Genomic DNA, 24,226 nt, shown 5'->3' with positions numbered 1-24,226 from the left:
GTGATATTTCTGTATCAAAGCAGGTTCTCTCTCTTGGTTGGCTCATTCCATGATGAGATCTACTTCTCTGGTGAAGTGTGCTTGTTTGATGAAGGCAATTTTGAGTGTGTTAAGGTGTATATCCCAGACTTTCTCCTCTGTGCATATTCTGTGGTATCTGAGTGCCTAGCTGTAGATAGCAGATTTCTCGGTGTGTTTGTGTGGCTCTTGGATCTATGAAGCTAGGTATGGTGATCTGGGGTTTCTTCTATATAGTTGTCTGTAGGGTTCCAATATTGAAGCTGATTATGGTATCCAGGAAGTTGATGCTAGTTTGTGAGTATTCTAGAGAGAGTCTAATGGATGGGTGATGCTTGTTGGAGTTGTGGTGGAAATCTATGAGGGAGTTTTGTCATCTGTCCAGAGGATGAAAATATCATTGATGTATCTCAGATAGATATATCGTTGGTTTCATGTTGCATTTGTCTAGAAATTCTTCTTCAAGGTGGCCCATGAAGAGGTTGGCATTTTGGGGAGCCATCCTGCTCCCTCTGGCTGTACCTGTGGTTTGGACAAAGTGTTTGTTATTGAATGTAAAGTTGTTATAGGTGAGGATAAAATGGATGAATTTGGCAGTGTTTGGGGTGGATATCTGAGGGCTGTCCATTGTCTTGTAAATATCTGAAGCAGGCAGCTATGCCATCATTGTAAGGGATGTTGGTGTATAGGGAAGTGGCATCCATGGTGGTAAGGATGGTGTTCTGAGGAAGGTTGTTAATGTTGTGGAGTTTGTGGAGGATGTTGGTTGTGTCCAGGAAGAAGCTGTCTCTTTGTGTGGTGAGTGGTTTGATGATGGTTTCTGAGTCCTGATATTTCTTCAGTAAGAGTGTCGTGGCCAGATATGATGGATCTGCCTGGGTTTCTGTGTTTGTGTATCTTGGGAAGTGTGTAGAAGGTCCATGGGGTGGGTCCTTGGGGAATAAGTTTGTAGAGTTTCTTGTGGAGTTATTTGGGAAAGGATTTGATGATATCTTTAAATTCCCAAGTTCTTTATAGGAGGTGGTGTCGGAGAGTTGTTGGTTGGCCTTGTTAATGTAGTCATCACAGTGGAGGACGAGGATAGTGCTCCCTTTGTCTGCTGGTTAGACTTCTATCTGGTGGTTAGATTTCAGGGACTGTATAGCTGTCCTCCCGGTGGTGGAGAGATTGTGGTGGATATGATGTTAGTTGTTGACTGTGAAATCCTTAACAATGTGGGTGAAACCAGACAGTCACTATGCTCTCTAATGAATTCACACAGGAAAATGATAAAAGACAAAATCACTGTATCACCTGTGGGTGAACACTAGTCACAAAGTGATCACTCTATATCTGACCTATCAGTCCTCATGCTCAAAGGAAACCTGCACAACTCTCTTTCAAAACACAAACCTGCGAGTTTAAATTCATAAGTTTGCTAGACACTAAAAATGATGGACTGAATAGAGACACCAGATTTATGGTTTATTACAACAATCTATAACCCACTATTAACCCCCACCAGCTGCCTGTCTACCCCTTCCCCTTGTGTTCTCCCCTGATACTTCAGAGATGTTAATTTGCAACTTCACCTTGAATGGTCCCTTGAAATATGTAACTACCTGTCCCACCTTTTGTTTAGCTATGACACTCTTAGTATGTTTCACAGACCTGAAGAAGAGCTCTGTGTAAGCTTGAAAGCTTCTCTTCCTGACCAACATAAGTTGGTCCAATAAAAGATATCACTTCACCCACCTTCTCTCTCTAATATCCTGGGACTAACACTACTACAACAATACTGCGTACACTCAATATGGTCAACTTTTTGTATGGTCTCTGTTCAGAGTGCAATGGCAAAAAGCACTTTTATTGAGAGAAAATGACTTTTTAGTAATCACATTGTGGGATGCCATATTTATTCTGTCTGATGGATACAGTCTTGCCAGTGCTTGTGATTTTTCTGAGAGCCCCCAGCTCTTGGAATCCAGAGACTTTATGAGCGTCTCAGCTTTCATTTTTAAAAAAGTTCCTAGCTCTCCTGATTGTGGAGAAAACCTTGAAAATGGGAACTGAGTGTAACCTAAAGGCTCAGAAACCAGAAGACAAATAATAAGAAATGCATGGTTTTTTTTTTTTAAAAAAAATCTCATTGTTTTTGGGAGCCTGACTCATAATTTTTTAATGTTTTTTGTTATCAGTACTGTGGATATTTGTAGAGCACCAGCCCCTGGAGTATCTAAGTGAATCCCCATCATTGGAAATGTCTAAGAACACGTTAGATAAACATCTGTCAGGGATGCTCTAGCTATACTTGATCCTGCCTCAGTGCAGGAGGATGGCCTCTCAAGTTTCCTTCCAGCCCTACATTTCTGATTCTCTGATTTTTCTAGTTAAAACTAGAGATAGACCTGTCTGTAATGGGTTGAATCTAAATGCTACATCCTATTTCTCCAGAATTTGGGGCAATTAGGATTCATATCTGGATTTTGAGCCCTCTTCCCTGGAGGCACATTTGGATCTGGGGAGTTGGGTTGGCCTATTCTAGAGGTGTGGATCCAGAGGGATGGGGAGGCCCATTCTAGAGTTTTGAGACCTGATCCATGACAGCTTTATGTTGCACTCTGTACAGAGGGGTGAGTTGGGAGGAATACACAGGCACAGAAACACTTGACAAGTTTAGCAGAATTTTATTGGAATAAGACTGACAGTTACTGACAAGAACTTCTATTGGTACCTCCTTACCTTCTCTGGGTACAACCCTCCTTTCTGTATATCTAAGTTTTGACTTGTCCTGAAGTCTCCCTGGATTAGATTTACCTGACTACAACAGTTCACTTAGTAATGGGTAGGGGAGCCATTTTGATCTAGGGCCCAGAGTTAAGAACATAGGAACACAGGATGGGCAGAGACCTCCTGCGTCATCATGTCTCGTCACCTGTTACTGCAGGCAATCAGCTTCTCAGTCTCCCTCACACACTGATGGGCCCCGGAATCTCATTTTTTCTCTTTTCACCTGCCTCCACTCACACACCTCCTTCCCAAAGTGGTTCTGCCACAGGGGAGCTGCAAGGAACAACTTTGTCAGTGGTCCACTTTAAAACTTCAACTGCCCTATTAACTTGCCCTTTGAACAAACCCCTCAATATAATGTGGTTTTAAACCTGGTGTTAGGAAACTAATAGTGTACTCTGTATTCTCTGTACTCTAGAAAAACTCTTATACTGCAAATATGGCCTCAGTCTTCCACAATCGTGCCCTTGCACCTTGTGCAGTCATTAACACCTGTGTAAACTGAATGGAAGGTGCTACCATAAATCAGAATGGTAGCCTCTTACATCCAGCGTTCACGGGTGGTGACGATTACATGAGGTGCAAGGCAGTGGAGAATCAGGCCTCTACAGTTGAGATGCAGGCCTCGAATCCAGGTCCAGTTAGAGCATTTTTTATTTTAACCTTCCAGTTAGTGCAAACTTAATTGTGTGACTAAAAATTAAGTTGATTGTTTTTTCTGCTTCCTACCTCTTCTTTCTGCATGATGATTCTGGAATCAGAATTTATATGACAATCATCAGTAACTTTTTCTAAAGTAATTTTTGGTTCTGCAAAACAGACTATCATACAAGTGCATATTAATCTGAAGGGAGCAGATGTTTACAGTAATATGGCACTATTTCCACTGTCATTCTCCCAGATAGAATGACATTTTAAAAAGAAGTAACTTAGGGTGAGCCCTCTTTTTGCATTCCATGGGGTTCCCCTCTAATATTCTATCAAGCTGCACTCTGTGCATCCCAGATCCACAAAAAGCACAAACCAACAAACAGTCCCTACAAAAACCCTGAAGCAGAAAGATTTGAAAATGTCTCCATCTTTATGCATTAAGAAGTTTAAAATCTGCCAGCCTATAGAGAATTATAATCACACACACAGCATGCCACCTTAAATCCTCTAGGAATTTTGCCACAGGTGCCTGACAGCTGCTGCCAATGTTTCCAGCTGTTTCTCCACTTTTGGATGCATCACACAAATTGAGAAGCCTCATCAACTGACGGATGAAGCTGAGGAGTCTGATGGATGAGCTCTGAAGGGTGGAATGGGGTGGGACATAGAATTTCTTGTGAGATGGTGGACTGAGGACATAACTGTACAGTAGCTGCCTAGGAACTGGAGGCTCGTTCCCTGAGTATGTTCTGTAAGTGACACTTTTTACATTTTGCCTTTTTAGACCAAAAGTAGGAGCATTAGAAAGAAAGGACCATAACTACAATATTCTGTTTTGATTAAATCTTTCCCTCAAAAAGTAACACAGGAATCAAGAAGAGGTTCCCTCCAGTTATTCACACTGCCCACAAAAAGAATATTCTCCAGCCATAGTATCTAAAAATACATAATGTAAAATAAACACAGACATCCTCTGCTAATAAAAACTAAATCAAAGTTCCTGCAACTCATCTAAAGTAAAACAGTCAATGCAAAAACCTCAGAGATAGCAACCTTAAAAAAAGTATTTGATATGTGTGATACATATGTAATATATACTGTCTTAAACTCACGGAGACATTTTGTTATTGAATGGATTCACAGGGGGAGCCACAAAACCACCACTGTGCCGTGTCCTGACACTGTGTTGTGATGTCTTTGTTGCTTTTTTCTTGCTGCTGCAGCACACAATCACATATTGATGGTAAGCTATGTGCAAACATCTCCGGGCAATGTCAGATCATTAGGCCATGATTGTTTTGTGGCTCTTTGAAAATGGCATTTCTTCTTTTTTCCACTCTTTCTGATCAGGGCCAGCTTTAGGTTTTTTGCTGCTCCAAGAGCACAACTGCCCAAGCAAAAAAAAAGAAAAGGGTGGCCGGAATGACGCCGCCCCTGGAATTGTGCAGCCCCAAGCACGTGCTTGCTTTGCTGGTGCCTAGAGCCAGTCCTCGTTCTGACAGCCAACATGGAGGGGAGTTTTCCTCTTTCCACCCTTCCCCGTGGCAATTTGGAAGAATAAAGAGGGATCCCAGATGCCCTTGTTTATTTGCACAGCATTCTTGTTTGTAAATCCAGAATGAGAGGAGTTCTGATCAAACCTGCAGGCACTACCAGAACCACATGTTATCCTGCAAAGTGCTACAAGTTGTTACCGGTTTATATAATAGATTTTGCCCATCTGAGATTATATAAATTTTCTGGCTTCCTGGAAAACATTCTATGCTTCATCAGGTCACATGGTGCTCTTTCAGCTAGTCACTCTGCTTATTCAGAGAATGATTCAGGGTGGGACTAGTGTGTGTTTGTCTGATGGTGTGGAGAAGTGATCCGCCATTTGTTTATAACTCCTCCAGCCAAGGAGTCTGATCCAGAGAGGTGCTGTGTACCCACCATGCTCATTGAAGATAATGTGAGGTTTGAGACTTCAGCAGCTTTCAGGATCAGGCCTAAAATTAAGCCATGATCATTCCCCCCCCCAAGATTCCATTCCCAGTGGAAAAGTTTCCATGTATTGGAACTGGAATTGCCTGCAGCCAGAATAACTCTGACTGCTAAGGGAGTTGGAGGTTGAATCCACAAAATAACTTCTATCTTTTATGCTCTCAACCTGACCCAGTTAGTGGTGGCATGAGTCCAGAATTTCTTGGTGCTGAGCATGAACATACAGTGCATCAGACTGATGACATTGAGACAGCCATGCACCATGGTTTCTACTCCAGCTGGGGCCACACCTCATCTCATAAGGTTCCTAGAGGTACTATTGTAACACCAACAGACCCTGGTTGTTAGCAGGTGGGACTGAACCTGGGACCTCTGGAGCTTAGTGCATGAGCCTCTACCACATGAGCTAAAGGCCAGCTGGCTGTTAGCTAAGGCTGTAGAGCAAACTCATTAGTCTCTCTCTCTCTCTCTCTCTGTTTTTCCTCCCCCCCCAGTGGTCTTGGTGCCACTGGATGGGACAGAACACCCCCCCACCCCCCCAGGAGGTGTGTGGGAACTATGAACAGTGCAGTGTGAAGTGCTGTGGGCTTGTTCTGGTGCATGCGCTCACTGTTGCTCCCTGGTAACACTGTGTATGTGAGCCTAAGAGAGAGGATACAAAGAGACTAAGTAAGAGGATTAAAGCTACTTTATATGGGGCAGACTTAGAGGTCAAACGGTTCTTTCCTGTTTGGAGATTCCTGACATCCTTATATAAATACAGTAGGCAATATTCATCCCTCGGGAACTCCAGTAAAGTCAGTGGAGTTCACCCATGGAGTATTTACTGTGTACAATACTCAACTAAATTGGTTAGTCTCTAAGGTGCCACAAGTACTCCTTTTCTTTTTGTGTACTTACTGATGTTCTCCTTCTGTTACCTACTCTCCCCTTCCATTGGTCCTGATTCTTCACTGCCTTGTACCAGGTATGCTCACATACAGATTTGCAAAGGGGGGTAAAACACTGTCAAATTAGAGTGGTTGCATTTTATCTGGACTTGGCTCTCACTTTGTGTTGTAAGTGGCTACACAAGATGCATGGCAGTGGAGAATCACGCCTATTGTATTCAGCCATTTGGGGTTGAGGTCTTGATCTCAAATAGCTTGAGCATGGGAAGCTTGGGCCTGATTCTCCCTTGCCTTTCACCATGTTGTCACTGATGCCAGTGCAAAGAGAGCATGAAACATTCCCACACTAATTTGGTAGTGCTTTAAACCCACTTTGCCCTGATGTAAATGACTGCAAGATGCAGGGCAATGGAGAATTTGGCCCCTTGTCTTTATATCTCTGTGCAAAACATTATATGCACCTATATAAATCGTTATGAAGAACAATCCTACAGGAGAAGGCCGGGAAGGCAAGCTTAGAGAAGCTCTCCTTGCAGAATTCCCCTCAAATTGTTCAATATGAGGGGAGAGGGTCAGGGTTTTGTCCTCTGTGAAACTGACAGTAATTTGGGTCTCAAACCTCGACACCTTGAGGCAAAGGATAATCTTCAGTTTTGACAACCCCAAGCATTCATGAATGAGAGCCCCCAGAATCAGGAGATTGGCTTATGAATAATGATGTTTTGGAAAAAAAAATTGCCTTCTGGTTCCCAAGCCTTTAGGGGCACCTGCTTCATGTTGTCCAGCTTTTCTCTGCCACTGTGAGGGCTAGAAACTTACTTTATAGTTAATGTAGCCCGAGATTCTCATGCAGGCTCTTTATTCCAGCAATTGGGCTTTAAGGAAAGTACCAAATATTGTGAGAATAGTAATAAAATTGCAAGATTTGGCAAAGCCGGACCTGTGCAGAGACCCTGTACCTTTGCCCCATCTCCAGGGTTCCCTTCTCTTCCATTGAGCAGTTTCCTCCTCTATTGGAGTCATGCTTGGAGGGCTTCCATCACCCCTTGCTACTCTGCTCCCTCGCACCCCCTCAACAGGAGTGGTTTGTTCCTCAGTGCAGAGGGGGCCATGGGAAACTTAATAGAACATGAAGCTGCATTTATCCTTTTTGCTTGGAGGGAGTAGTGGAAAGGGGGATGATGCATGTGCTTCCCTTCCTGCATCCTCCTTATGTGCCTTGTACAAATGCTTAGACCTACAGTGGCTTCTTCATGGGGCAAAGGGGGAAGGGGCTGCAGAGGTGACTGAATGCCCACTCCATGGTCAGGAGAGATCTGTGCTCCGAGGATTCCTTCTGCTCTTCGATCCTGGGGGAACTATAACCTCCCTCTCCCCTCCAGTTTTTGTGAACTTTATCAGGCCCCTTCCCCCGCCAAATCCTACCGGTGGCAGGACTGTTCCCTTCTCCGACTCCCTTCCCTCAGAGCTGTTTTCCTTCTGCTGCTGAATGTCAAGTGCTTTGAGCTGCAGTCCTGATGGGTGTGTGTGTGGGGGCAAGGACTTGGATCTACCCTCTGAGACAGAGTGGAGCCAGGATAGACTGGTTATTTTAAATTGTGTGGTGACAAGCTTTTTTCCCCCCCTTTTTGTTCCCGGAGGATGGCTGGGGAAGTTGGTTGTCGTGCCAAATGCTTGGAATGTGGTTTTTCTCCTCTTCATCCTCCTTTTTCAGAAGAGAGACCTTTGTGCTTTGAAATAGGTTAATTCTGAACATAAATCCAGACCATGGCAAAGCACCCGTGGGATTGCACACCTACTGGAGTGTAATGTGGGAAGAGCCACTCTGTTCTCCCCACTCTCCCAGCCGACTTTCTTGTGGCACAGTCCTGTTCCAATGGAAGTGTGAGTCTCTCAAGGAGTGCGTGTGTTCAGGGGAGCTGGAACAATTGCACAGTGGGGGTACTGCTGATGGAAACCATGTATTTGGTGTTTGTTATTACTACTTCAAGCCAGGGGGTGCAGCAGCATCCCTCGTTCCAGCACTACTGAATGTTCAAACGTTGTTACATAACTGAAAATAACAAAAGTGCTGTTTCCTCAAAGTGATACAACCAGGCCATAGCACATGCACAGAGGGCAAAGGTTGGCCCAGTGTCAGGTCACTTCAGTAAGAGTTTTTAGTGGCATAGCAAGCAAGTGTTGCCAAAGGATAAAGAAGAGAGAGAGACCTGTGCCCCTGGGAGCCCCTCAGTGCCAACTGGCAGAGGGCACGCCATACCACAACTCACATCTGGCATGACACACTCATAGCCCCAAACACACTGTTGTCATGATGTGTATCTAAAAGATGTTGTTGTATAAAGTATCTTATGCTAACTGGTCACACGCTGGTCCCGAAAATAATTCGTGATGTAGGTACAGGTGTGTACAAAGAGTATAAACGCATGCTGGAAATATGTTCTTACAATGTGTTTTGGTAGGCAATAAAGCCCAGCCTGCCCTAGACAAAGGAATATGTATTTACTTGTCTGACCAGCTTGATTGCAAAGGACAATGAAAAGTACATTTAAATGTAAAGTCATCAAACTACAAATAGGGGAGATGACTGCTTAACGATCTCAATGGGGGATGGTATCTACATCCCCACAAAGTGTTCCTGGTTCTGAAATAAAGACAGTGAACTTTGGAGTAATGTAAGTGGGGGCAAAGAGATATTTGAGTCATCCATCACGTAGGGGGCGGAGGCGAGCAGCACTTTTTCAGTTCATGAAAGATGGATCCTCTTAGCTTTGGAGGCAAGAATAGCTGGAAACATGGGCGATGGGTATCGTAGGCACGGGAAGGAGTTGCCTGCCCAAACAGCCTGACATCCCCCCGCCCATGCTCCACCCCCAGGCCCCATCCTGCATGCTGTTCCTTGGGGCGGGCAGGCTGGGGGCCATGCTGCACCACACCGCACGTCTTCCCGGTGCTGGGGCCACGCTGCTTGTCCAGCGCTGGGGCTGGGGCCGCTCTGCCGGCCCAGTGTGGGGGCTGGGGCCGCTCTGCCGGCCCAGTGTGGGGGCTGGGGCCGCTCTGCCGGCCCAGTGTGGGGGCTGGGGCCGCTCTGCCGGCCCAGTGTGGGGGCTGGGGCCGCTCTGCCGGCCCAGTGTGGGGGCTGGGGCCGCTCTGCCGGCCCAGTGTGGGGGCTGGGGCCGCTCTGCCGGCCCAGTGTGGGGGCTGGGGCCGCTCTGCCGGCCCAGTGTGGGGGCTGGGGCCGCTCTGCCGGCCCAGTGTGGGGGCTGGGGCCGCTCTGGCCTCGCCGTCTGCCTGGGGCTGGAGGCACTCTGGCCGAGCTGCCTGCCGACCCGCCCAGTGCTCGGGCTGGCAGCTCGGCCGGGGGGTGCCTTCAGGGGTGGGGAGTCCAGCTGGCTGGGGGTCAGGCACTGCCCAGGGGGGTTGGGGCATGCTGGCCGGGGGTTGGGCCAGGCGGTGTGGCCCGGGGAGGCTGGGGCATGCTGGCTGGGGGTCGGGCCAGGCGGTGTGGACCGGCGTGCTGGGGGTGAAGGTGGGGCTGGGGCCGCTAGCCTGGGCCAGCGGCCAGCAGCTACAGGGGGAGGAGTGCTGGGGGTACTGGGCAGGGGCCAGCACCCACTGTTGGGGCTGGGCTCCGGTGGGCGTGAAGGGGCGGGGCCTTGGGTGGAAGGGGTGGGCCTGGGGCTAGCCTCCCCAAGCCAGGGGTTCACCCACTGCCCATGGCTGGAAACTGACCATAAGTGAGAAACCTGCTTAGACAAAGATTGTAACTTGATGAAATTAAATTTTTGTTACTAGGAGGCTTGTTTTGTTTTATTTGTAACCTGTCATTCTTATCTTTTATCACTTAAATCTCTCTTCTTTGTTAATAAATTTATTCTTGTCTTATTACAAAACCATCTCTGTGCTGTGTATTAAAGTGGAGAGTGAGTCCTCAGCTAACCTAGCAGGCTGATGTATGGTCTCTTTGGAGGCAGTGACTTAACTTTGGTGAGTGCCTAGTGAGACAGCCTAGATGCTGCAGAGAGAGATTTCTGTGGAACTTTGCAATTGGGGTTCACTGGTTGTTACCTGCAAGGCTGGGTGTGCACTGGCAGAGTCCTGGGGAGTTTGCTGGCATGGCAGACAAGCTGATGTGTCAGGGAGCAGACACATAGCTTAGCAACAGCCAAGCTCTTACTTGCTGAGGCTGAGAGGAGTAACCCTTAGGTATCTGTCAAAGGTGGCTATGGTCCACTCAGGATGGCTACACTGTGCTCAGGTTTTGATCCATTGTTTCAATTTGGCCTTACTGTGCATTTGTGAGCTGGTGGCAGACTGCTATGTAGCGCAACACCTTCTCTCTTCTTTCTCCTTTTTTTCCCTTAGCTTTTTGATAAGTTGTGTTTTACGATTCCTGATCATTTGAGGCAATATCTCATCGTGCCCAGAGTAGGCAGCAGGGCAGACTCAGAAGAAAACACTTCCCCCATCCCCAGAATGGGTGGTGGGAAGCAGCTGGCACAAGCCAAGAAGAATACACATGCACACAGTGTGCTGGAGCCCATCCCTAGAGAGTGGGAAGCAAAGGGGCATGGCACAGGTGGGAGTGGGATGGGAACGGATGTGTATTTGCTAGATTGTCTGAGGCAGCCCCAGAACAAGCTCTGACTGGAAGAGCTTTGGAAAATCACGTACCTGATACTACTGCTCCAGTGACTGATGGTGAATTAGAATCTGAAAGGACAGACAGGGAAATTGATTACATGGGGGGAAAGAGACAGAGAAGGATGGGGGATGGTAAGAGAGCAGCAGAGAGCCTGGGTAGAGGGTCCAACAAGGGTTAATAAAACACACATTGACTGGGTCAGAGAACAATAGAAGTAAAATAATAAAACTTGCCCTCAGATTAAAATGGCTCCTTTGATTGTGCAATACCCTGTTCATCCTTCAGCTCTGAGTAATATAATACCACTTCACGAGGTATTTTAGCCCTCTGGCAACACTTTACTGCTTGTGCCCTCAAACTCATCAATATTTTTATAGCACTAAAACTCTTCTTTTTATCAACTTCACCAACCCTTGCTGAGCCAGCACTGCAAGTCTGGGAAGAGCCTCTGCTTCTGCCTTGAGAGATGAGATGAAAGGTTAGAGGGGGTGGAAGGCAATAGCATGAGCAATGCAGGTTAGGTTACTAGCGAATTCCTCTTGCAAGATAAGTTGAAGACCTCTGAAAGGTAATTATTGGAAAGCATAAATTCCTGAGATAACGTGTCCAGGAAGAAATACTGACAGGAGCAGAGGCCATGTGTTAAAGGCTAGCCATCACTTGAGGGGTATGGGTTATCCTTTCTCCCCTATTTTTCTGTAACCTCTCCTTGCTTTCAGAGTAACAGCCGTGTTAGTCTGTATTTGCAAAAAGAAAAGGAGTACTTGTGGCACCTTAGAGACTAACCAATTTATTTGAGCATAAACTTCCGATGAAGTGAGCTGTAGCTCACAAAAGCTTATGCTCAAATAAATTGGTTAGTCTCTAAGGTGCCACAAGTACTCCTTTTCTCCTTGCTTTGACAGTTGAGTCCCTTGATTCTTTTCCTTCAGCTAGATGCTGCTCTTTTCTTGGCCCAGATTATGCAACATTCAGATCCATGTCTCCTTGCCATTACCAATGGAACTGATAGAAGGAGAGACTCAGAACCCAGGTCAGCTGGGCACCAGTTTAGGTTTTATCTTTGATTATCACTCTCCGAGCTATGTTAGTGAGGTCAGCATAATTGTGGCAAACTGGTCTGCTGCTCCCTTATTCTGTCAACTGATTTTGGTGTAAAAGAACCTGAACTACATTTCAGTGACCATGAGCAGTGGGTTTTGGAATATAGCAAATAAAATCCTGAACTAGTTTTCTGTCGTGGAATGTGCCCTTGTAAGATTCTTGGAAGGAGAGGAGTCTGAACTGAGGAAGAAGCACAGGACTGGAAGTCATCAGAACCCATTTCTCTTCCTAGCTCAGCAACTTATTTCTTGCACGGTCTTGGGCGAATCATCTGGTATCTCTATGCCTCAGTGTCCTCATCTGTAAAATGGGGCTAGAGAATCTACATAAATTGAATTTTTTTTAACTGTAATTGATGTAAGTGTTCTCATAGTGTGGTGTATGTATGTATTCTTCACTTGTGCCAGCTAGCTCCCACTGAATGCATTCCATATACCTAGCAACGTACATATACAGGTGCTTTTAATGTGCTTAGAGAACCTCAGAATTTAATCATTGTTTATGTGCAAAAGACTCATGTGCCCACCTGAAATGTGCTCTGGGTTCAAATCCCGAATGCACCCCATGAGCAGAAGATCCTATACTAGAACTCTGAATTCTCCAGAGTGCACTTTTAATACACCTCATTTCTCTTCCTGGTGGGAACAGTCCTGTACCAGCATGGGGTGACTCAATATGTCTCTTCCATCTCTAATATCTATGATTCTATTTTATGGAACAGAGTAGAATGCTGTGGTAGGGGAAAATGCATCTGTTGGACTTCTGCTGTAGATAAAATCACTATGGTGGAGAGAGGGAAATTTGATTCCAAATCCCCCTCACAATGTTCTTCTGCCTTATTTCACTAATAGGTTTAGTACAAGTCAAATGCATTTCTGGTGTAATTCACTCAAGTCTTTGGAGTTACATCAGTAACAGAGTGTCCCTTTGTGATAAAAAGATTTAATAAATAAAAGAGGCATAACCTTTATTTTCGAATCTAAGTATGATTTTGAGAGAGTAGAAAATTTAATTTTCAACCACAAGTATTTGTTGTTGTGGTACTAATAGCTGAATGGAATAGGTTTTATTGTTTCGTGATGTATGTTTGTTGTATTAATTATGCTGTACCATGGCAATTAAACTGAAAATTATAGCTATTCAAAATTAGTGGACTGTTTTAAAAATATTTTTTGTTTGTGGTTGAATTTTTTGCCTTTTCCAAGGCTAACCTTAGATGCAAAGTAAATTCTAATTATTAAATTTCTGCGGATTTATTCTGTATCTGTATAATATATTATTTGATTGCAAGGATCACATTGTGTTGCTGGTGTTTTCACTGCAGAGTAGTTAGTGGGGGGACAGAATGGCTCAGGTTACAAAGCACTAGTTGCTCCCACACTTGGTGTTGGTTGTACAGTATTGGCCTGACGCTCCATTGCCTTGCTTCTTGTATGATCGCTTTCACCTGTGCAAAATGGGTATAAAACTGTGCTGTATAAGAATTGTTTCAAAATGACTACAAAAGAGGCAACGCAATGGAAAATCAGGTCCTTTGATCCTATTCATTCAAAGTCTTGTGCTGGGGGAAGCACCTGAAATTTTAGTATAATTACAATTTTGTTTGATGGGGAAGCCCAATAGAAAAATCTGCACTGTTTTGCAGCCAGCAGAGTTATTTACACCTGTGCAAAATTTCTAACATTCTGACTGAGTGGCATTTTACAACCATGTAAATAACTTTCATAGAGTTTAAGACCAAGGGTCTAGGCTGATCTCCTGTATATCACAGGCCAATAATTTTCACTCATCATGAATCACAGCTTGTATCTTCAAAGACGGCTTATAATCATCACTAATCCACACCAGTGAAGCAGGCCAGTAGTATTGCCCCCGCATTGCAGATAGGGGAACTGAGACAAAAATAGATTAACTGCCATGCCCAAGCCTCTGAGGGAGTCTGGGTCAGAGCCAGAATTAGAACTCAAGTCTGCTGCCTTCCAGACAGGTCAGACCAGCAGATCATACTTCTTACTGGTCCAAATTCCTACCATTCCAAACTGTCCAGATGGAAAAGAAGAGCCCAGTATGGGAATTCTATGGATGGAAAGATTTTGCTTTTTACTGAAGCTGGCCCTAAATTTGTGATCAGATTAAGTTCCTCAGAGCTAAGGAGATTTCTAATGCTCCCAAACCCCTGCCGTTTGAAATGTTAAGTCCCCCTTTTTTAAAAAAAATCTCTTGGATGCCAGTTACTGATCATCCTTTTTTGGTGTTGAAGGTTTCACTAGTTCACATCTTTAGCAATTGAAGAGAGAGCACAGGACCTTCTGAGGAGATTAGCACCAATCTGAATTCTGGTTGCTGTCTTAACCTAGACCCCTTTTGTAGCTAATTATCTTGTCCACCTGTTGTTAGTTTAATTGGATGGTACGGCACCTCTTTAAAACAGGATCTCTGGCCTGAGAGAGAGATACTTTCAAGGAACCTGCCTCTGAGCTTAACCTAATTGGTCACTTTGCTAAGTCTAATAGACCTGTAAAGATTATACACAATGCCTGTCTCTGGAAACATCCCAGGTACCCTGTTTTGTGGTGCGGAGACTAGCGCCTACCCTGACTCCCAGTGGGAATGGATGGAGGGAGGAAGGGGCAATGTGGATAAATTACTGCTGTTCAAAGCCCAGCGTCCCTGAATATTGCAAAGAAATTCACCTTCTGAACTAACTCGCCTGACCACTGAAAGTCATACCTCACATGTAGGAAACAGCAGTGCCTAGCTAACGAAATTGAATGTTCATAGAATCATAGAATATCAGGGTTGGAAGGGACCTCAGGAGGTCATCTAGTCCAACCCCCTGCTCAAAGCAGGACCAATTCCCAGCTAAATCATCCCAGCCAGGGCTTTGTCAAGCCTGACCTTAAAAACCTCAAAGGAAGGAGATTCCACCACCTCCCTAGGTAACACATTCCAGTGCTTCACCACTCTCCTAGTGAAAAAGTTTTTCCTAAAATCCAACCTAAACCTCCCGCACTGCAACTTGAGACCATTACTCCTTGTTAACGCTTTGGTGCTGAATAAGGTACTCCCAGAAGCATGAGCTTGCATCATAGCCTGATGTTCCTTTCTTTTAAATGGAGATGCTGCTGGGATACATACGCCTTCCTGACAGCAGTGGTGGGACTAAACAAATCTGCTACATTTTTTGCTATGCCTCCGTTTGTAACTATCCTTCTGCAGCTGGTTTATTTACATGAGACAGCTGAAATTTCAGACTGGATTAAACTATAACCTGTGAATGTAAAAAAAGAAAAAAAATTTCAGAACAATGACTAGTGTGCTTAGTCTGTGGGGCCAGATTCTCTGGTATGATCCAGCCCTCTAGCACCTCTCAGGTAGCACCGATGGATTCTCTCCATTGATGGCTGGCAGAGTTCCCCTTCACAAGGGGAGCTGTCCCCTGGCAAAAACGTATACGGGGGATACTGGGGATGGGTACGTGCCAGGGGTATGTGGGTGCACGTTACACTGATCTTCCACTGGCATAAGGTTCCTTAGGTTCTTATGCCAATGGTATAAATTAGAGTAGCTCCCTGGCTGCTCTAATACATGGGCTGGGCTGGCACTGAATCAGTAAGCTGTAATCAACTTTCTGATGCCTTCCCTCCTCCCCATCTCCTCTGCCAGGCACAATGTACGGAACCTGGCACAATGAGGCCCTGACTCTGATGGGACCTTCAGGTATTTCTAAAACACAAATTTATTATTTTTCCTACATCTCTATACTGCTTTGCAATCTGATACATAGACTAAAATATACACGTTCTATCCACTGAAACGGTATGTAGGGAACGTCTTTTTTTTTTCTCTATCTGTTTTCCTCCCAGACACTACAGCATCCAAACAGCAGGTTGCAAATGTCTTAAGAGATCATGGCTGGATTAAAAATAGACGTCTGACTCCTGTGCTGTGGAAAGTTGCATAAGATTCCCCTTCTCCCACAGAGCAAAACAAAGCCAATCAACTGGTGTAGAAGTGGGATGGATGTTTGATAGACTCTGAGCCTCAGAAAGCAGGAGAGGCTGGGAGGTGTGTGTGAGGCAGAGTGAAAGAAGCCAGGTTCGTATTTAAAAGCCAAAAGAACCTATTTTGCAAACAGACCACGTCATTCCATGGCCTTTCTGGAAAAGTCTGCCTTGCCTTTACTCGTATTCAAACCCTTGTACATCATTTGAGGCTCTTGCGTGGTGCCCTCACCTCTGTGCCATAGCATCCCCCAAAGAATCTGACAGAAAAAAACCCTTATGTACACCATCACATATCAGACTATAATTAAACAAAGACTAAGTGCTCCTCTGGGTTGTTCTCAATGGATTTTATAATCCATATGCAATACCTAAATACTGTGATGACAAGCCCTTTAGAAATGCTGATAGTTTGATCAGATAGATTAGACAAAAAATAAAACTGCCGTTGCTGATTCTGGACCAAGTGTGTTAGATACCCCAAATCCCACAGCAGAATCTGAGGGTAAACTGCCACGTTGTGTACTAGCTTTTTTTTCGTTGTGAACTTACCTAGGCCTGGGTAGAGTGAGTCACAATAGTCCAGCTGGAGGCGATGAACATAAATTACTGTGATCAGACCATCATTTGGGAGGAATAGAATGGAATCTTCTTGTTAGTTGGAGATGAGGGAAGGCACTTTTGGTGACTGCTTCTATTTGACTGTCCATGCCAGTTATAGTCCATTAGGACTCCAAGGACTTGCACCATCTTAGCTCCTCAGTTCCTCAGAGCATTTCTTGCTTCCAGACAGCTTCACTTCATTCTTGCCTAGATTCCAGTTGGACCAGCTTCTTTTTCCTTCTTTGCACTCTCATTCTTATACTGAGATGTCTGGGAGCCTGCTCTCTGGGTTAGTTGAGAAGGGTACATACAGCGGTGTGTCAATGTATTGCTGACATTGTATCCCACGTCATCTCACAATATCCCCTAAGGTTCTGCATAGATGTTGTTAAATAGAAGTGGTGACAGGAGTGAGCCCTGAGGCACTCTGCAGGTCAGAGCTCTTGGAGGAGGAGCAGCTGTCCATGATGGGTCTTTGGGGATCTGTTGGAAAGGAATGAGTGAAGCCAGCATAGCACAGTTCTCTCATGGCATGCCAAGACAAGTAGTTGAGTCAGCAGTACCTCCTGATCAGCAGTGTCAAAGGCAGCTGATAGATCGAGTAGTATCAGCGTGATTGAGTCACCTCTGTCCAACTCCATGAGGAGCCCCGAAACCCCATTGCTGCTTCATTTCCAGACTCTGCTATGAAGTCAGACTGGGAGAGTCCACATTATCTGCTGAGGTTGTGTTGCTGGAGGTGATTTATCACTATTTTCTTGAATCTTGCCAAGGTTTGAAACGGGATGGTAGTTAGTCAGGTCACTAGTGTCAAGTACTGGTTTCTTGAGCAGTTTCAGGTTTACGTATTTTCTAATTGCTCTCCTCGGCCCTTGCAATGATACTGGCCTTAACATAAGAGTAGAGCCAAAAAGTAGAGAAAATAAAATCTCCATGGGCATTCTGCTGCTCTTGGGAAGGGCAGTGAATTCTCTGCACGTCAGCACAGCTAGGGACACTAGCAAACCTCCAGAGAGAAAAGGCTGCTTGTTTCTTTCTCCTTTTATTTTCATCTTAACACCTCAATTGTTTGTAATGAGCACTGCCATGGAGGGAAACGATACTACAGAAGAGGAGGGTCTGACCTCTGTGGGACTGGATCCAATCCAAGTTTGAAGGTGGAGGTACCCAGCGTCTAGTGAGAATCTAGGAGCTGTATTTTAATGGCATAAAGTTCTGGGGGTGATGAGTGTGATCTCTTCTGGGGTTGGCTGGCTGTATGTTTTTAATAAGTATTTCATCCCTTGGTTTCTAATCTGAGATGTGACAGGTGCTAAAGAATGCTCTAAATTATGCCCATCTTTGAGCTACTCTAGCAGCTAGAGATTGGTAGCATGCACTCACCCTCTGGCAATGTACTCTGTACCAGGGCAGGATGGAAGGAGTGGCATAGAGCTGCTACATTTGCTGTATGCCGGCCTGGGCTTTCCTGTATTCAAGAGGAATCCTGAAGGATGTGAAGGGGTACAAAGCAGCTAAGGTGTAACGTAGGAGCACTGTCTTTAATAGTGACCTAGGGCCTGATCTAACTCTTGTATTAAAGTAGTGCTAGGTACTGTACAGACAAATTTCTCTGCCTAAATAGACAAGATAGACAAAGGTTTCAAGATGGGAAGGACTATTATCCATTGACTTTGGTCAGGGTTAGATCAGACTGTTACTGATAAGTAGAAAATCTTCATTTCTCAACATTTAAAAGGACATAGACCTAACAGAAATCACAGGGCCTGATTCTCCCCCCTGTTACATGGGTGTTATGCCAGTGACATTCCCCTGAAGTCAGTGTAATTGTATCAGCGTAACATTGGTGTTTAGAGAGACGAGAAGCAGGTCTTACATATTTTATGAATGGCTTTCCTAACTCATGTTGCTAACTACATTAAATGATTACATTTTAAAAAATCCTTTCAGGTTTAATTTACTTTTCACTATTAATGTGGTTTGTTTACTTTTTACTCTTGTTGAATTTGGTCAGTAAAACTAGATTGGTCCATTAAGTTTTGCTTAAGTCACTTCAGTTCTCTGTTTCCCTTCCCACTCTTTGTCTGTCCTATCTGTTTAGACTGTAAGTTCTTTGGGGCAGGCTGTGTCTCTTGTGTGTACGTACAATGCCTAGCACAATGGGCTCTTGACCTCCTTTGATGCCTTTAATATTAATAATATTACTTCTTGGTTTTCCTGCATAAGCAAAAAAGTTGTCATGCTTGGATTGCAGCACTGGAGAAGATGCTTACATTCAAAAATGCTTTTGGTCACATTTCTTTAAAAATGTAATGAAAATTCAGAGTGGGCCAAATTTACTCGTGTTGTGATTCCAGGGAAGTTCAATGTTAAAACAAACAAAATAACAAAAGTTTTCCATTAAGATGTAACTGATGTAATAAAATGTTGCTTTGCTTTTTAATGTCAATTATTCTCCCTGGTTTTAGCCTTCAGAACCAGAGCTTGGCCCAACTCTCAGACCACCACTGTAAATCCCCACTTCTCCAAAGTCTGAGTTGTTTGGATTTGGGGTTTTTAGATTCTGCTCATCATAAAAGCGCCAACTGTGAAATTTCAATCTGGATCCAAACTTCCCTAAAGTTCAGAGGTGATTGAGTCCAAACCAGAACCTTGCATCCACATCTCAATTAACTAATTAACATTTTTTATAGAAGAGAAAAAGCTCTAATTTAAAAATAATTACAATTGGTATAAAATATCTAGTCTCCAGCCAAACATAATTCTCAGTGGAGTTACGTGGAGGATGAATTTGATATACTAGACTATCAGCTTCTACTGATCATCAAACACATTTAAGTTTTGGAAAACCTTTCTTCCCCTTGTAGGAAAACCTAAATTTTAGGCTTAAACCATACTTGACAGTATCACTTTAAGCCAAATATTTAACATTCAAAGATTTGCAGTTATTTTCAGTTTACAGCAGTATGGAAACTGAATTAGTCTCCAGCTATGACTCCTATCCTGGTTGCTGTAGTTTATTCTGTTGAATTTTTGTTAATACAGTATGCCGGTCATGCTCATATTTCATTGGGGGTGGGGTGTGTGTGATTCTTACTACACAGAGAACCTGTGCAGTGTGTGACAGTTTGTTTTCATCCAGTTTCTACTCTTTGTTCTATAAAGACCACCGTGTGTCTGAACATCCCTGGTTTAACATGGGAAGGAATTTGACTTAGCATTGCTGATACTCAAAGTGTGTAATCAAAGTCAGTAACATGGAAACTCAGACTGATCAGAGTAACAGTTCTTCTCACACACACATGTATGGGAAAGCCAGCTTTAATTAGAGGTTTTAATAAGTTTTCATTTCTATTCAGTCAATCTCATACAGTATGTGCAGCTTTTTTTTCCCCTGGAAGAAGGGGCCTGGTATTGTCTCCCTGGGATCTGAGTGCAGAGAAGATCCTGCTTTATGCAGATCTCTCTCTGCATGGGCTGTACGTCCACATTACTGTCCTCTCCCTTCGTCTTCAGCATTGCATGCAAGAGGTGACACCTCTGTTGGTTCTGGGGCCAGTGGACAGAGGGGGAAGATGGGGCTGAGAGGGGCTAGATACACCATGAGTGTTGTCTGCTGCAAGAAACAATTGGACAGTCCTCTGAAAAGCTGTTGCAGCTTGAGGCTGTATCAGCTGTTAATGGGTAGCCCCTATACCTGACACTTTTTTATTGGCTGCTTTCCCTCCCTCCTCCACTTTTGCTCCCTTGGCATGGAATTTTCTCTCTTGTAGCAGACTAATTAATGCCAAATTCAGTGCAAGTTATACTACTTTACTACTTTACACCTATTTTCTGATCAACTTATGCCCATTGCTGAATTTCACCCAGTAGGATGAGGGCAAGCTCCAGGGGTATGCTGTGGCAGCTTTGTGACGATTCAACGCGACGGCCAAACTGTGTCATCAAAGTGGCACAACATACTGGAGAATCTAGCCTCACTTTGTTAAAAGTATGCCTTTCTTGCTATTAAAGAAGCTGTAACTAGGAGGTTTAGGGCTATCTGTGGTGTGCAGTTTTTTTGGTTTTGTTTTTTGTTTTTATCATTCTCTATAGAAGCCGAAGGGTTCACAAAGTTTGGAACAAATGGCTATTTATCAAATAAATTATACGATAACGAGAAGTCTCTCTAACTATCATCCCACCTTTATAAACTCAAGAACAATGGATTTGTCATGCTGGTAAATCTAGTATCCTACTTCCTGGCCAGTGCCCTAAGCCAGCTGTGGAAAGCTGTAAAGGGGCAAAGGTTAGATTTCTTTCCTGTCCCTTGCAGTGATCACCGTGTGCCATTTCTATAGTGTCAGTCATCTAAAGGACCACAAGCACTTTACAAACTATGGGGTAACATGCTATATCAAGCCAAACCCTTAATGTGCAGCTGTACTTAGCTCTCCACTCTCCCTGATTATTCTACCTAGGAGCACAGATAAGTCCCTATTGCTAGCTCAGGGGGCACACACCCATAAGCATGCAGAGCGTGAGTCTCACCTGCAGGACCAGCCTTGGAGCGGAGGTGTGTGTCTGCAGGTTTTGAAATGAAGTTCTCTTAAACTGGCCCAGTGTTTTTAAAGCAGCTTTTCAGTTGTTCAAACATACTGTGGAAGTTGCCCTTCAATACAGAACAAAACTATGGGCTCATTTTGTGAGCTGGATTTGAACCGGCAAACTGGAAGCGAAAAGCTTTGCCTCCCATTACCATCTATTTCCCTGACTGACGTTTGCATTATCCTTAAGGGTCTGTCTACATTGCAGCTGGGAGTGAGCATCCCAGTCTGGGTAGACAGGCCTGCATGAACAGGACTCCAGTTATCACACTAATAATAGCAGCATGGACGTTGCTGCACCGGTGCTAGCCATCTGATGAGGTGAGTCTGAGCTTGGATGGCTAGCCTGAGCCTCTGCCAGTGCAGCAACATCCACGCTGCCATTTTTAGCGACATAGCTTGAGCCCTGTTAGCACAGGGGTCTGTCTACCTAGGCTGTGGCTCTCACTCCCCGCTGCAATTGGTATAAAATTGGTAGACATACCCTCAGTGTCTAATCTTCTTATGACTCTTACTACTCTCTGTGCCTTAGTGACACCCTGTGGCAGTAAGTGCCTCAGGTTAATGCATACAATGTGTCTGTGGAAAGTATTTCCGCTCATCCATTTTTAACTGACCCCATGTCCCCTTCTTTCCATGACTTGTTCAGGGAGACCAAAGCAATCTTTTACTCTCTGCTCTTTTCCTCCTGGCAGACTTGGAGACCAGTTCTACAAAGAAGCCATCGAGCACTGCCGCAGCTACAACTCTCGGCTGTGTGCTGAGCGCAGCGTCCGCCTCCCCTTCCTAGATTCGCAGACTGGGGTAGCTCAGAACAACTGCTACATCTGGATGGAGAAGAGGCATCGGGGACCAGGTAGGCAGCATTCTGTGTGTGTGTGTCTGTAGGGTAGGCCACTGAGCCCTCGCGGGGTTTAATTACTAAAAACTCAAACCTGTTAAGGCCCCACAAATAGGAGAAGCTGTCTAAACCTCCTGGCCTGGAGGGGATTCCCTTCGGTAACTGCAGTGAGCGGATCCTAATTATTCTTTCTATTGCTTGAGATAGTAGTTTCTAATGCTGCATCATCACAGCTCCTTTATTGCTATTGATCTGAGATAGTTGCATAATAGAGGACCTCTATTCAAGAGAGCCTTGGAAATATTCTAAAGGAGGGAGGACTCTCACCAACCTTATTTCTCAATAGGAAACATACATTTAAGGAGAGTCTTATTTTCTGAAATTCACTTTGCTCTAGTGATTACAGCAGGGGACCAGGAGTCAAGAGATCTAGATTCTTTTCCCAGATCTGCCTTAGACAGATCACTTGGTCTTCACCTCTGTGTCTCAGTTTTCCATCTGTGAAAGGAGGATAAATGTCCTCATAAATATGTTATGAGGGCAATATGGGCCTGATCCAAAGTCCACTGAATTCAGTGGAAAGTCCTCCGTTGACTTCAATGGGCTTTCGATCAGGTTCTAATTCATTATGTTTGTAGAGCAGATTGAGATCCTCGCATGGAAGTTAAAGTATTGTTGGGTCAACCCTAAGCACCCTACTCTAACAAAACTCCCACTGAAGTAATTGAGAATGTAGCCAGATGCATTATTTGTTGAGAGAATGGAATTTTTGACATTTTGATCTCTGCCAAGTTGTTTTTTTTTTTTTTTCAATATTTGGGACAAAGACCCAAAGTAAGAGGGGAACACCCAAAATTTACAGTGAAGGGGTGATTATCCAACTGCCTCGGTGGGAAGTGTACACATTTATAAATAATTGGGGTTCTGGATAACGGATGTTCTCAGTTCAGTAGACATTGGATGATATAGCTCTGTTTTGGATAATTGATGGTTGGATAATGGAGGTTGCACCCGCTCCTTAACGAATGTGTGATTCATTTTAGAGCCAGAATAGTATTTTGTATAATTTGTGGTTCCTGGGTTTCCTTTTTGCGTAAATCATTTACAATAAGCAAAAATGAAATCCTACCAAGATGGCGGTGGCAGTGGTGTTGGTGGGGGGGGGCAGAAGAGTAAATGTGGGTCTCTCAAGAGGAATGTGATTTGTAATAAGGGGCAGCATCTATGTGTGCAGTGCTAGCGCCATGTCCTGCTTGCTTACTCTTGTGAGTAGTCCCATTGAAGTCAATGGGCCCTACTTGCAGAAGTAAGGTGAGTGGTTTTGGTTCTTGGGGTGCAGCTGTGGAGGGAGCAGACTGGTTGTGTTCAGATCAAACTCTGCAGTGATGCTTTTGCAAATGAGAATAGTGGCAGGAAGCAGGCTGCCTTCCCTCATTTTAGCCCCACTTTTTTTCCATGTGTTTCAGCAAATCTATCTAGGTGCTTAAATGGCTATAGAATCTGAATGTCTCAAGTGTTTAAGAAGAGAAATAACAATCTCTCACTCTTTCTTCCTTCCTAACCTCTGGGGGAAATGTCTGGATTCGTTTCTCGCTCTTGGTTTCTGTGTGTGTTCATGTGCATTTCGTACATGTGCAGGTTGAGGGAAAGCTAAGTCCAAGATGTGAGTTTTTGTGTCTAGTTCTGTTTGTGGGGAGGTCCTTGGTCATTCTTATTTCTTGTGGTAGACAGTTCCACAGTCTTGGGATGGTGAGGCCTGTTCCTTTCTCTGTGACTGGCCAGGTGGAGTCATAGCTAGCCCAGGGGCATATGGAGGAAACAGTTCCTACATTCCACCAAGTTCAGGGACTGGAATTTTCCCTGGCCATTTCACAGGGCACAGAATGTGGGAAGGCATCTTGCACTGTTCCCCACCTGCACACCAGGGCTCAGGGCTTGTGTGTACATAAATATTAACCCAGAATAAGGTAGTATGTGAATTTAAAACAGATTAACTATTCCCAATTAATTCCATGTGTGGATGCTCTTATTCTGGAATAAGATTGCCTTATTCCAAATTAGTTTACTCCATTTTGGTAGCAGATTAAACTAATTTGGAATAAGGTGCTCTCATTCCAGGGTAAGAGCATCCA

The 24,226-nt window shown here is 44.4% G+C and overlaps 1 protein-coding gene across 7 annotated transcripts in view; it reads left to right on the top strand.

Moving 5' to 3' along the window:
- The window catches only part of DPF3 (double PHD fingers 3), a 221,991-nt gene that overhangs the window by 69,292 nt on the left and 128,473 nt on the right, over positions 1-24,226 (top strand). For all 7 annotated transcript variants that reach the window (XR_013346358.1, XR_013346361.1, XR_013346360.1 and 4 more), the window contains one exon: positions 21,949-22,109. Coding sequence is in view for 3 of the 7 variants with exons in the window: in XM_077818754.1 (XP_077674880.1) it covers positions 21,949-22,109 (161 nt within the window). In the remaining 4 variants the exon portion in view is untranslated. The remainder of the gene's footprint in view (positions 1-21,948; positions 22,110-24,226) is intronic.

This window comes from Eretmochelys imbricata, chromosome 6 (genome assembly GCF_965152235.1).
Source record: "Eretmochelys imbricata isolate rEreImb1 chromosome 6, rEreImb1.hap1, whole genome shotgun sequence".
NCBI lineage: Eukaryota > Metazoa > Chordata > Testudines > Cheloniidae > Eretmochelys > Eretmochelys imbricata.
Note: the sequence above shows the minus strand (reverse complement) of the source record. Positions and strands in the feature narration are given on the sequence as shown.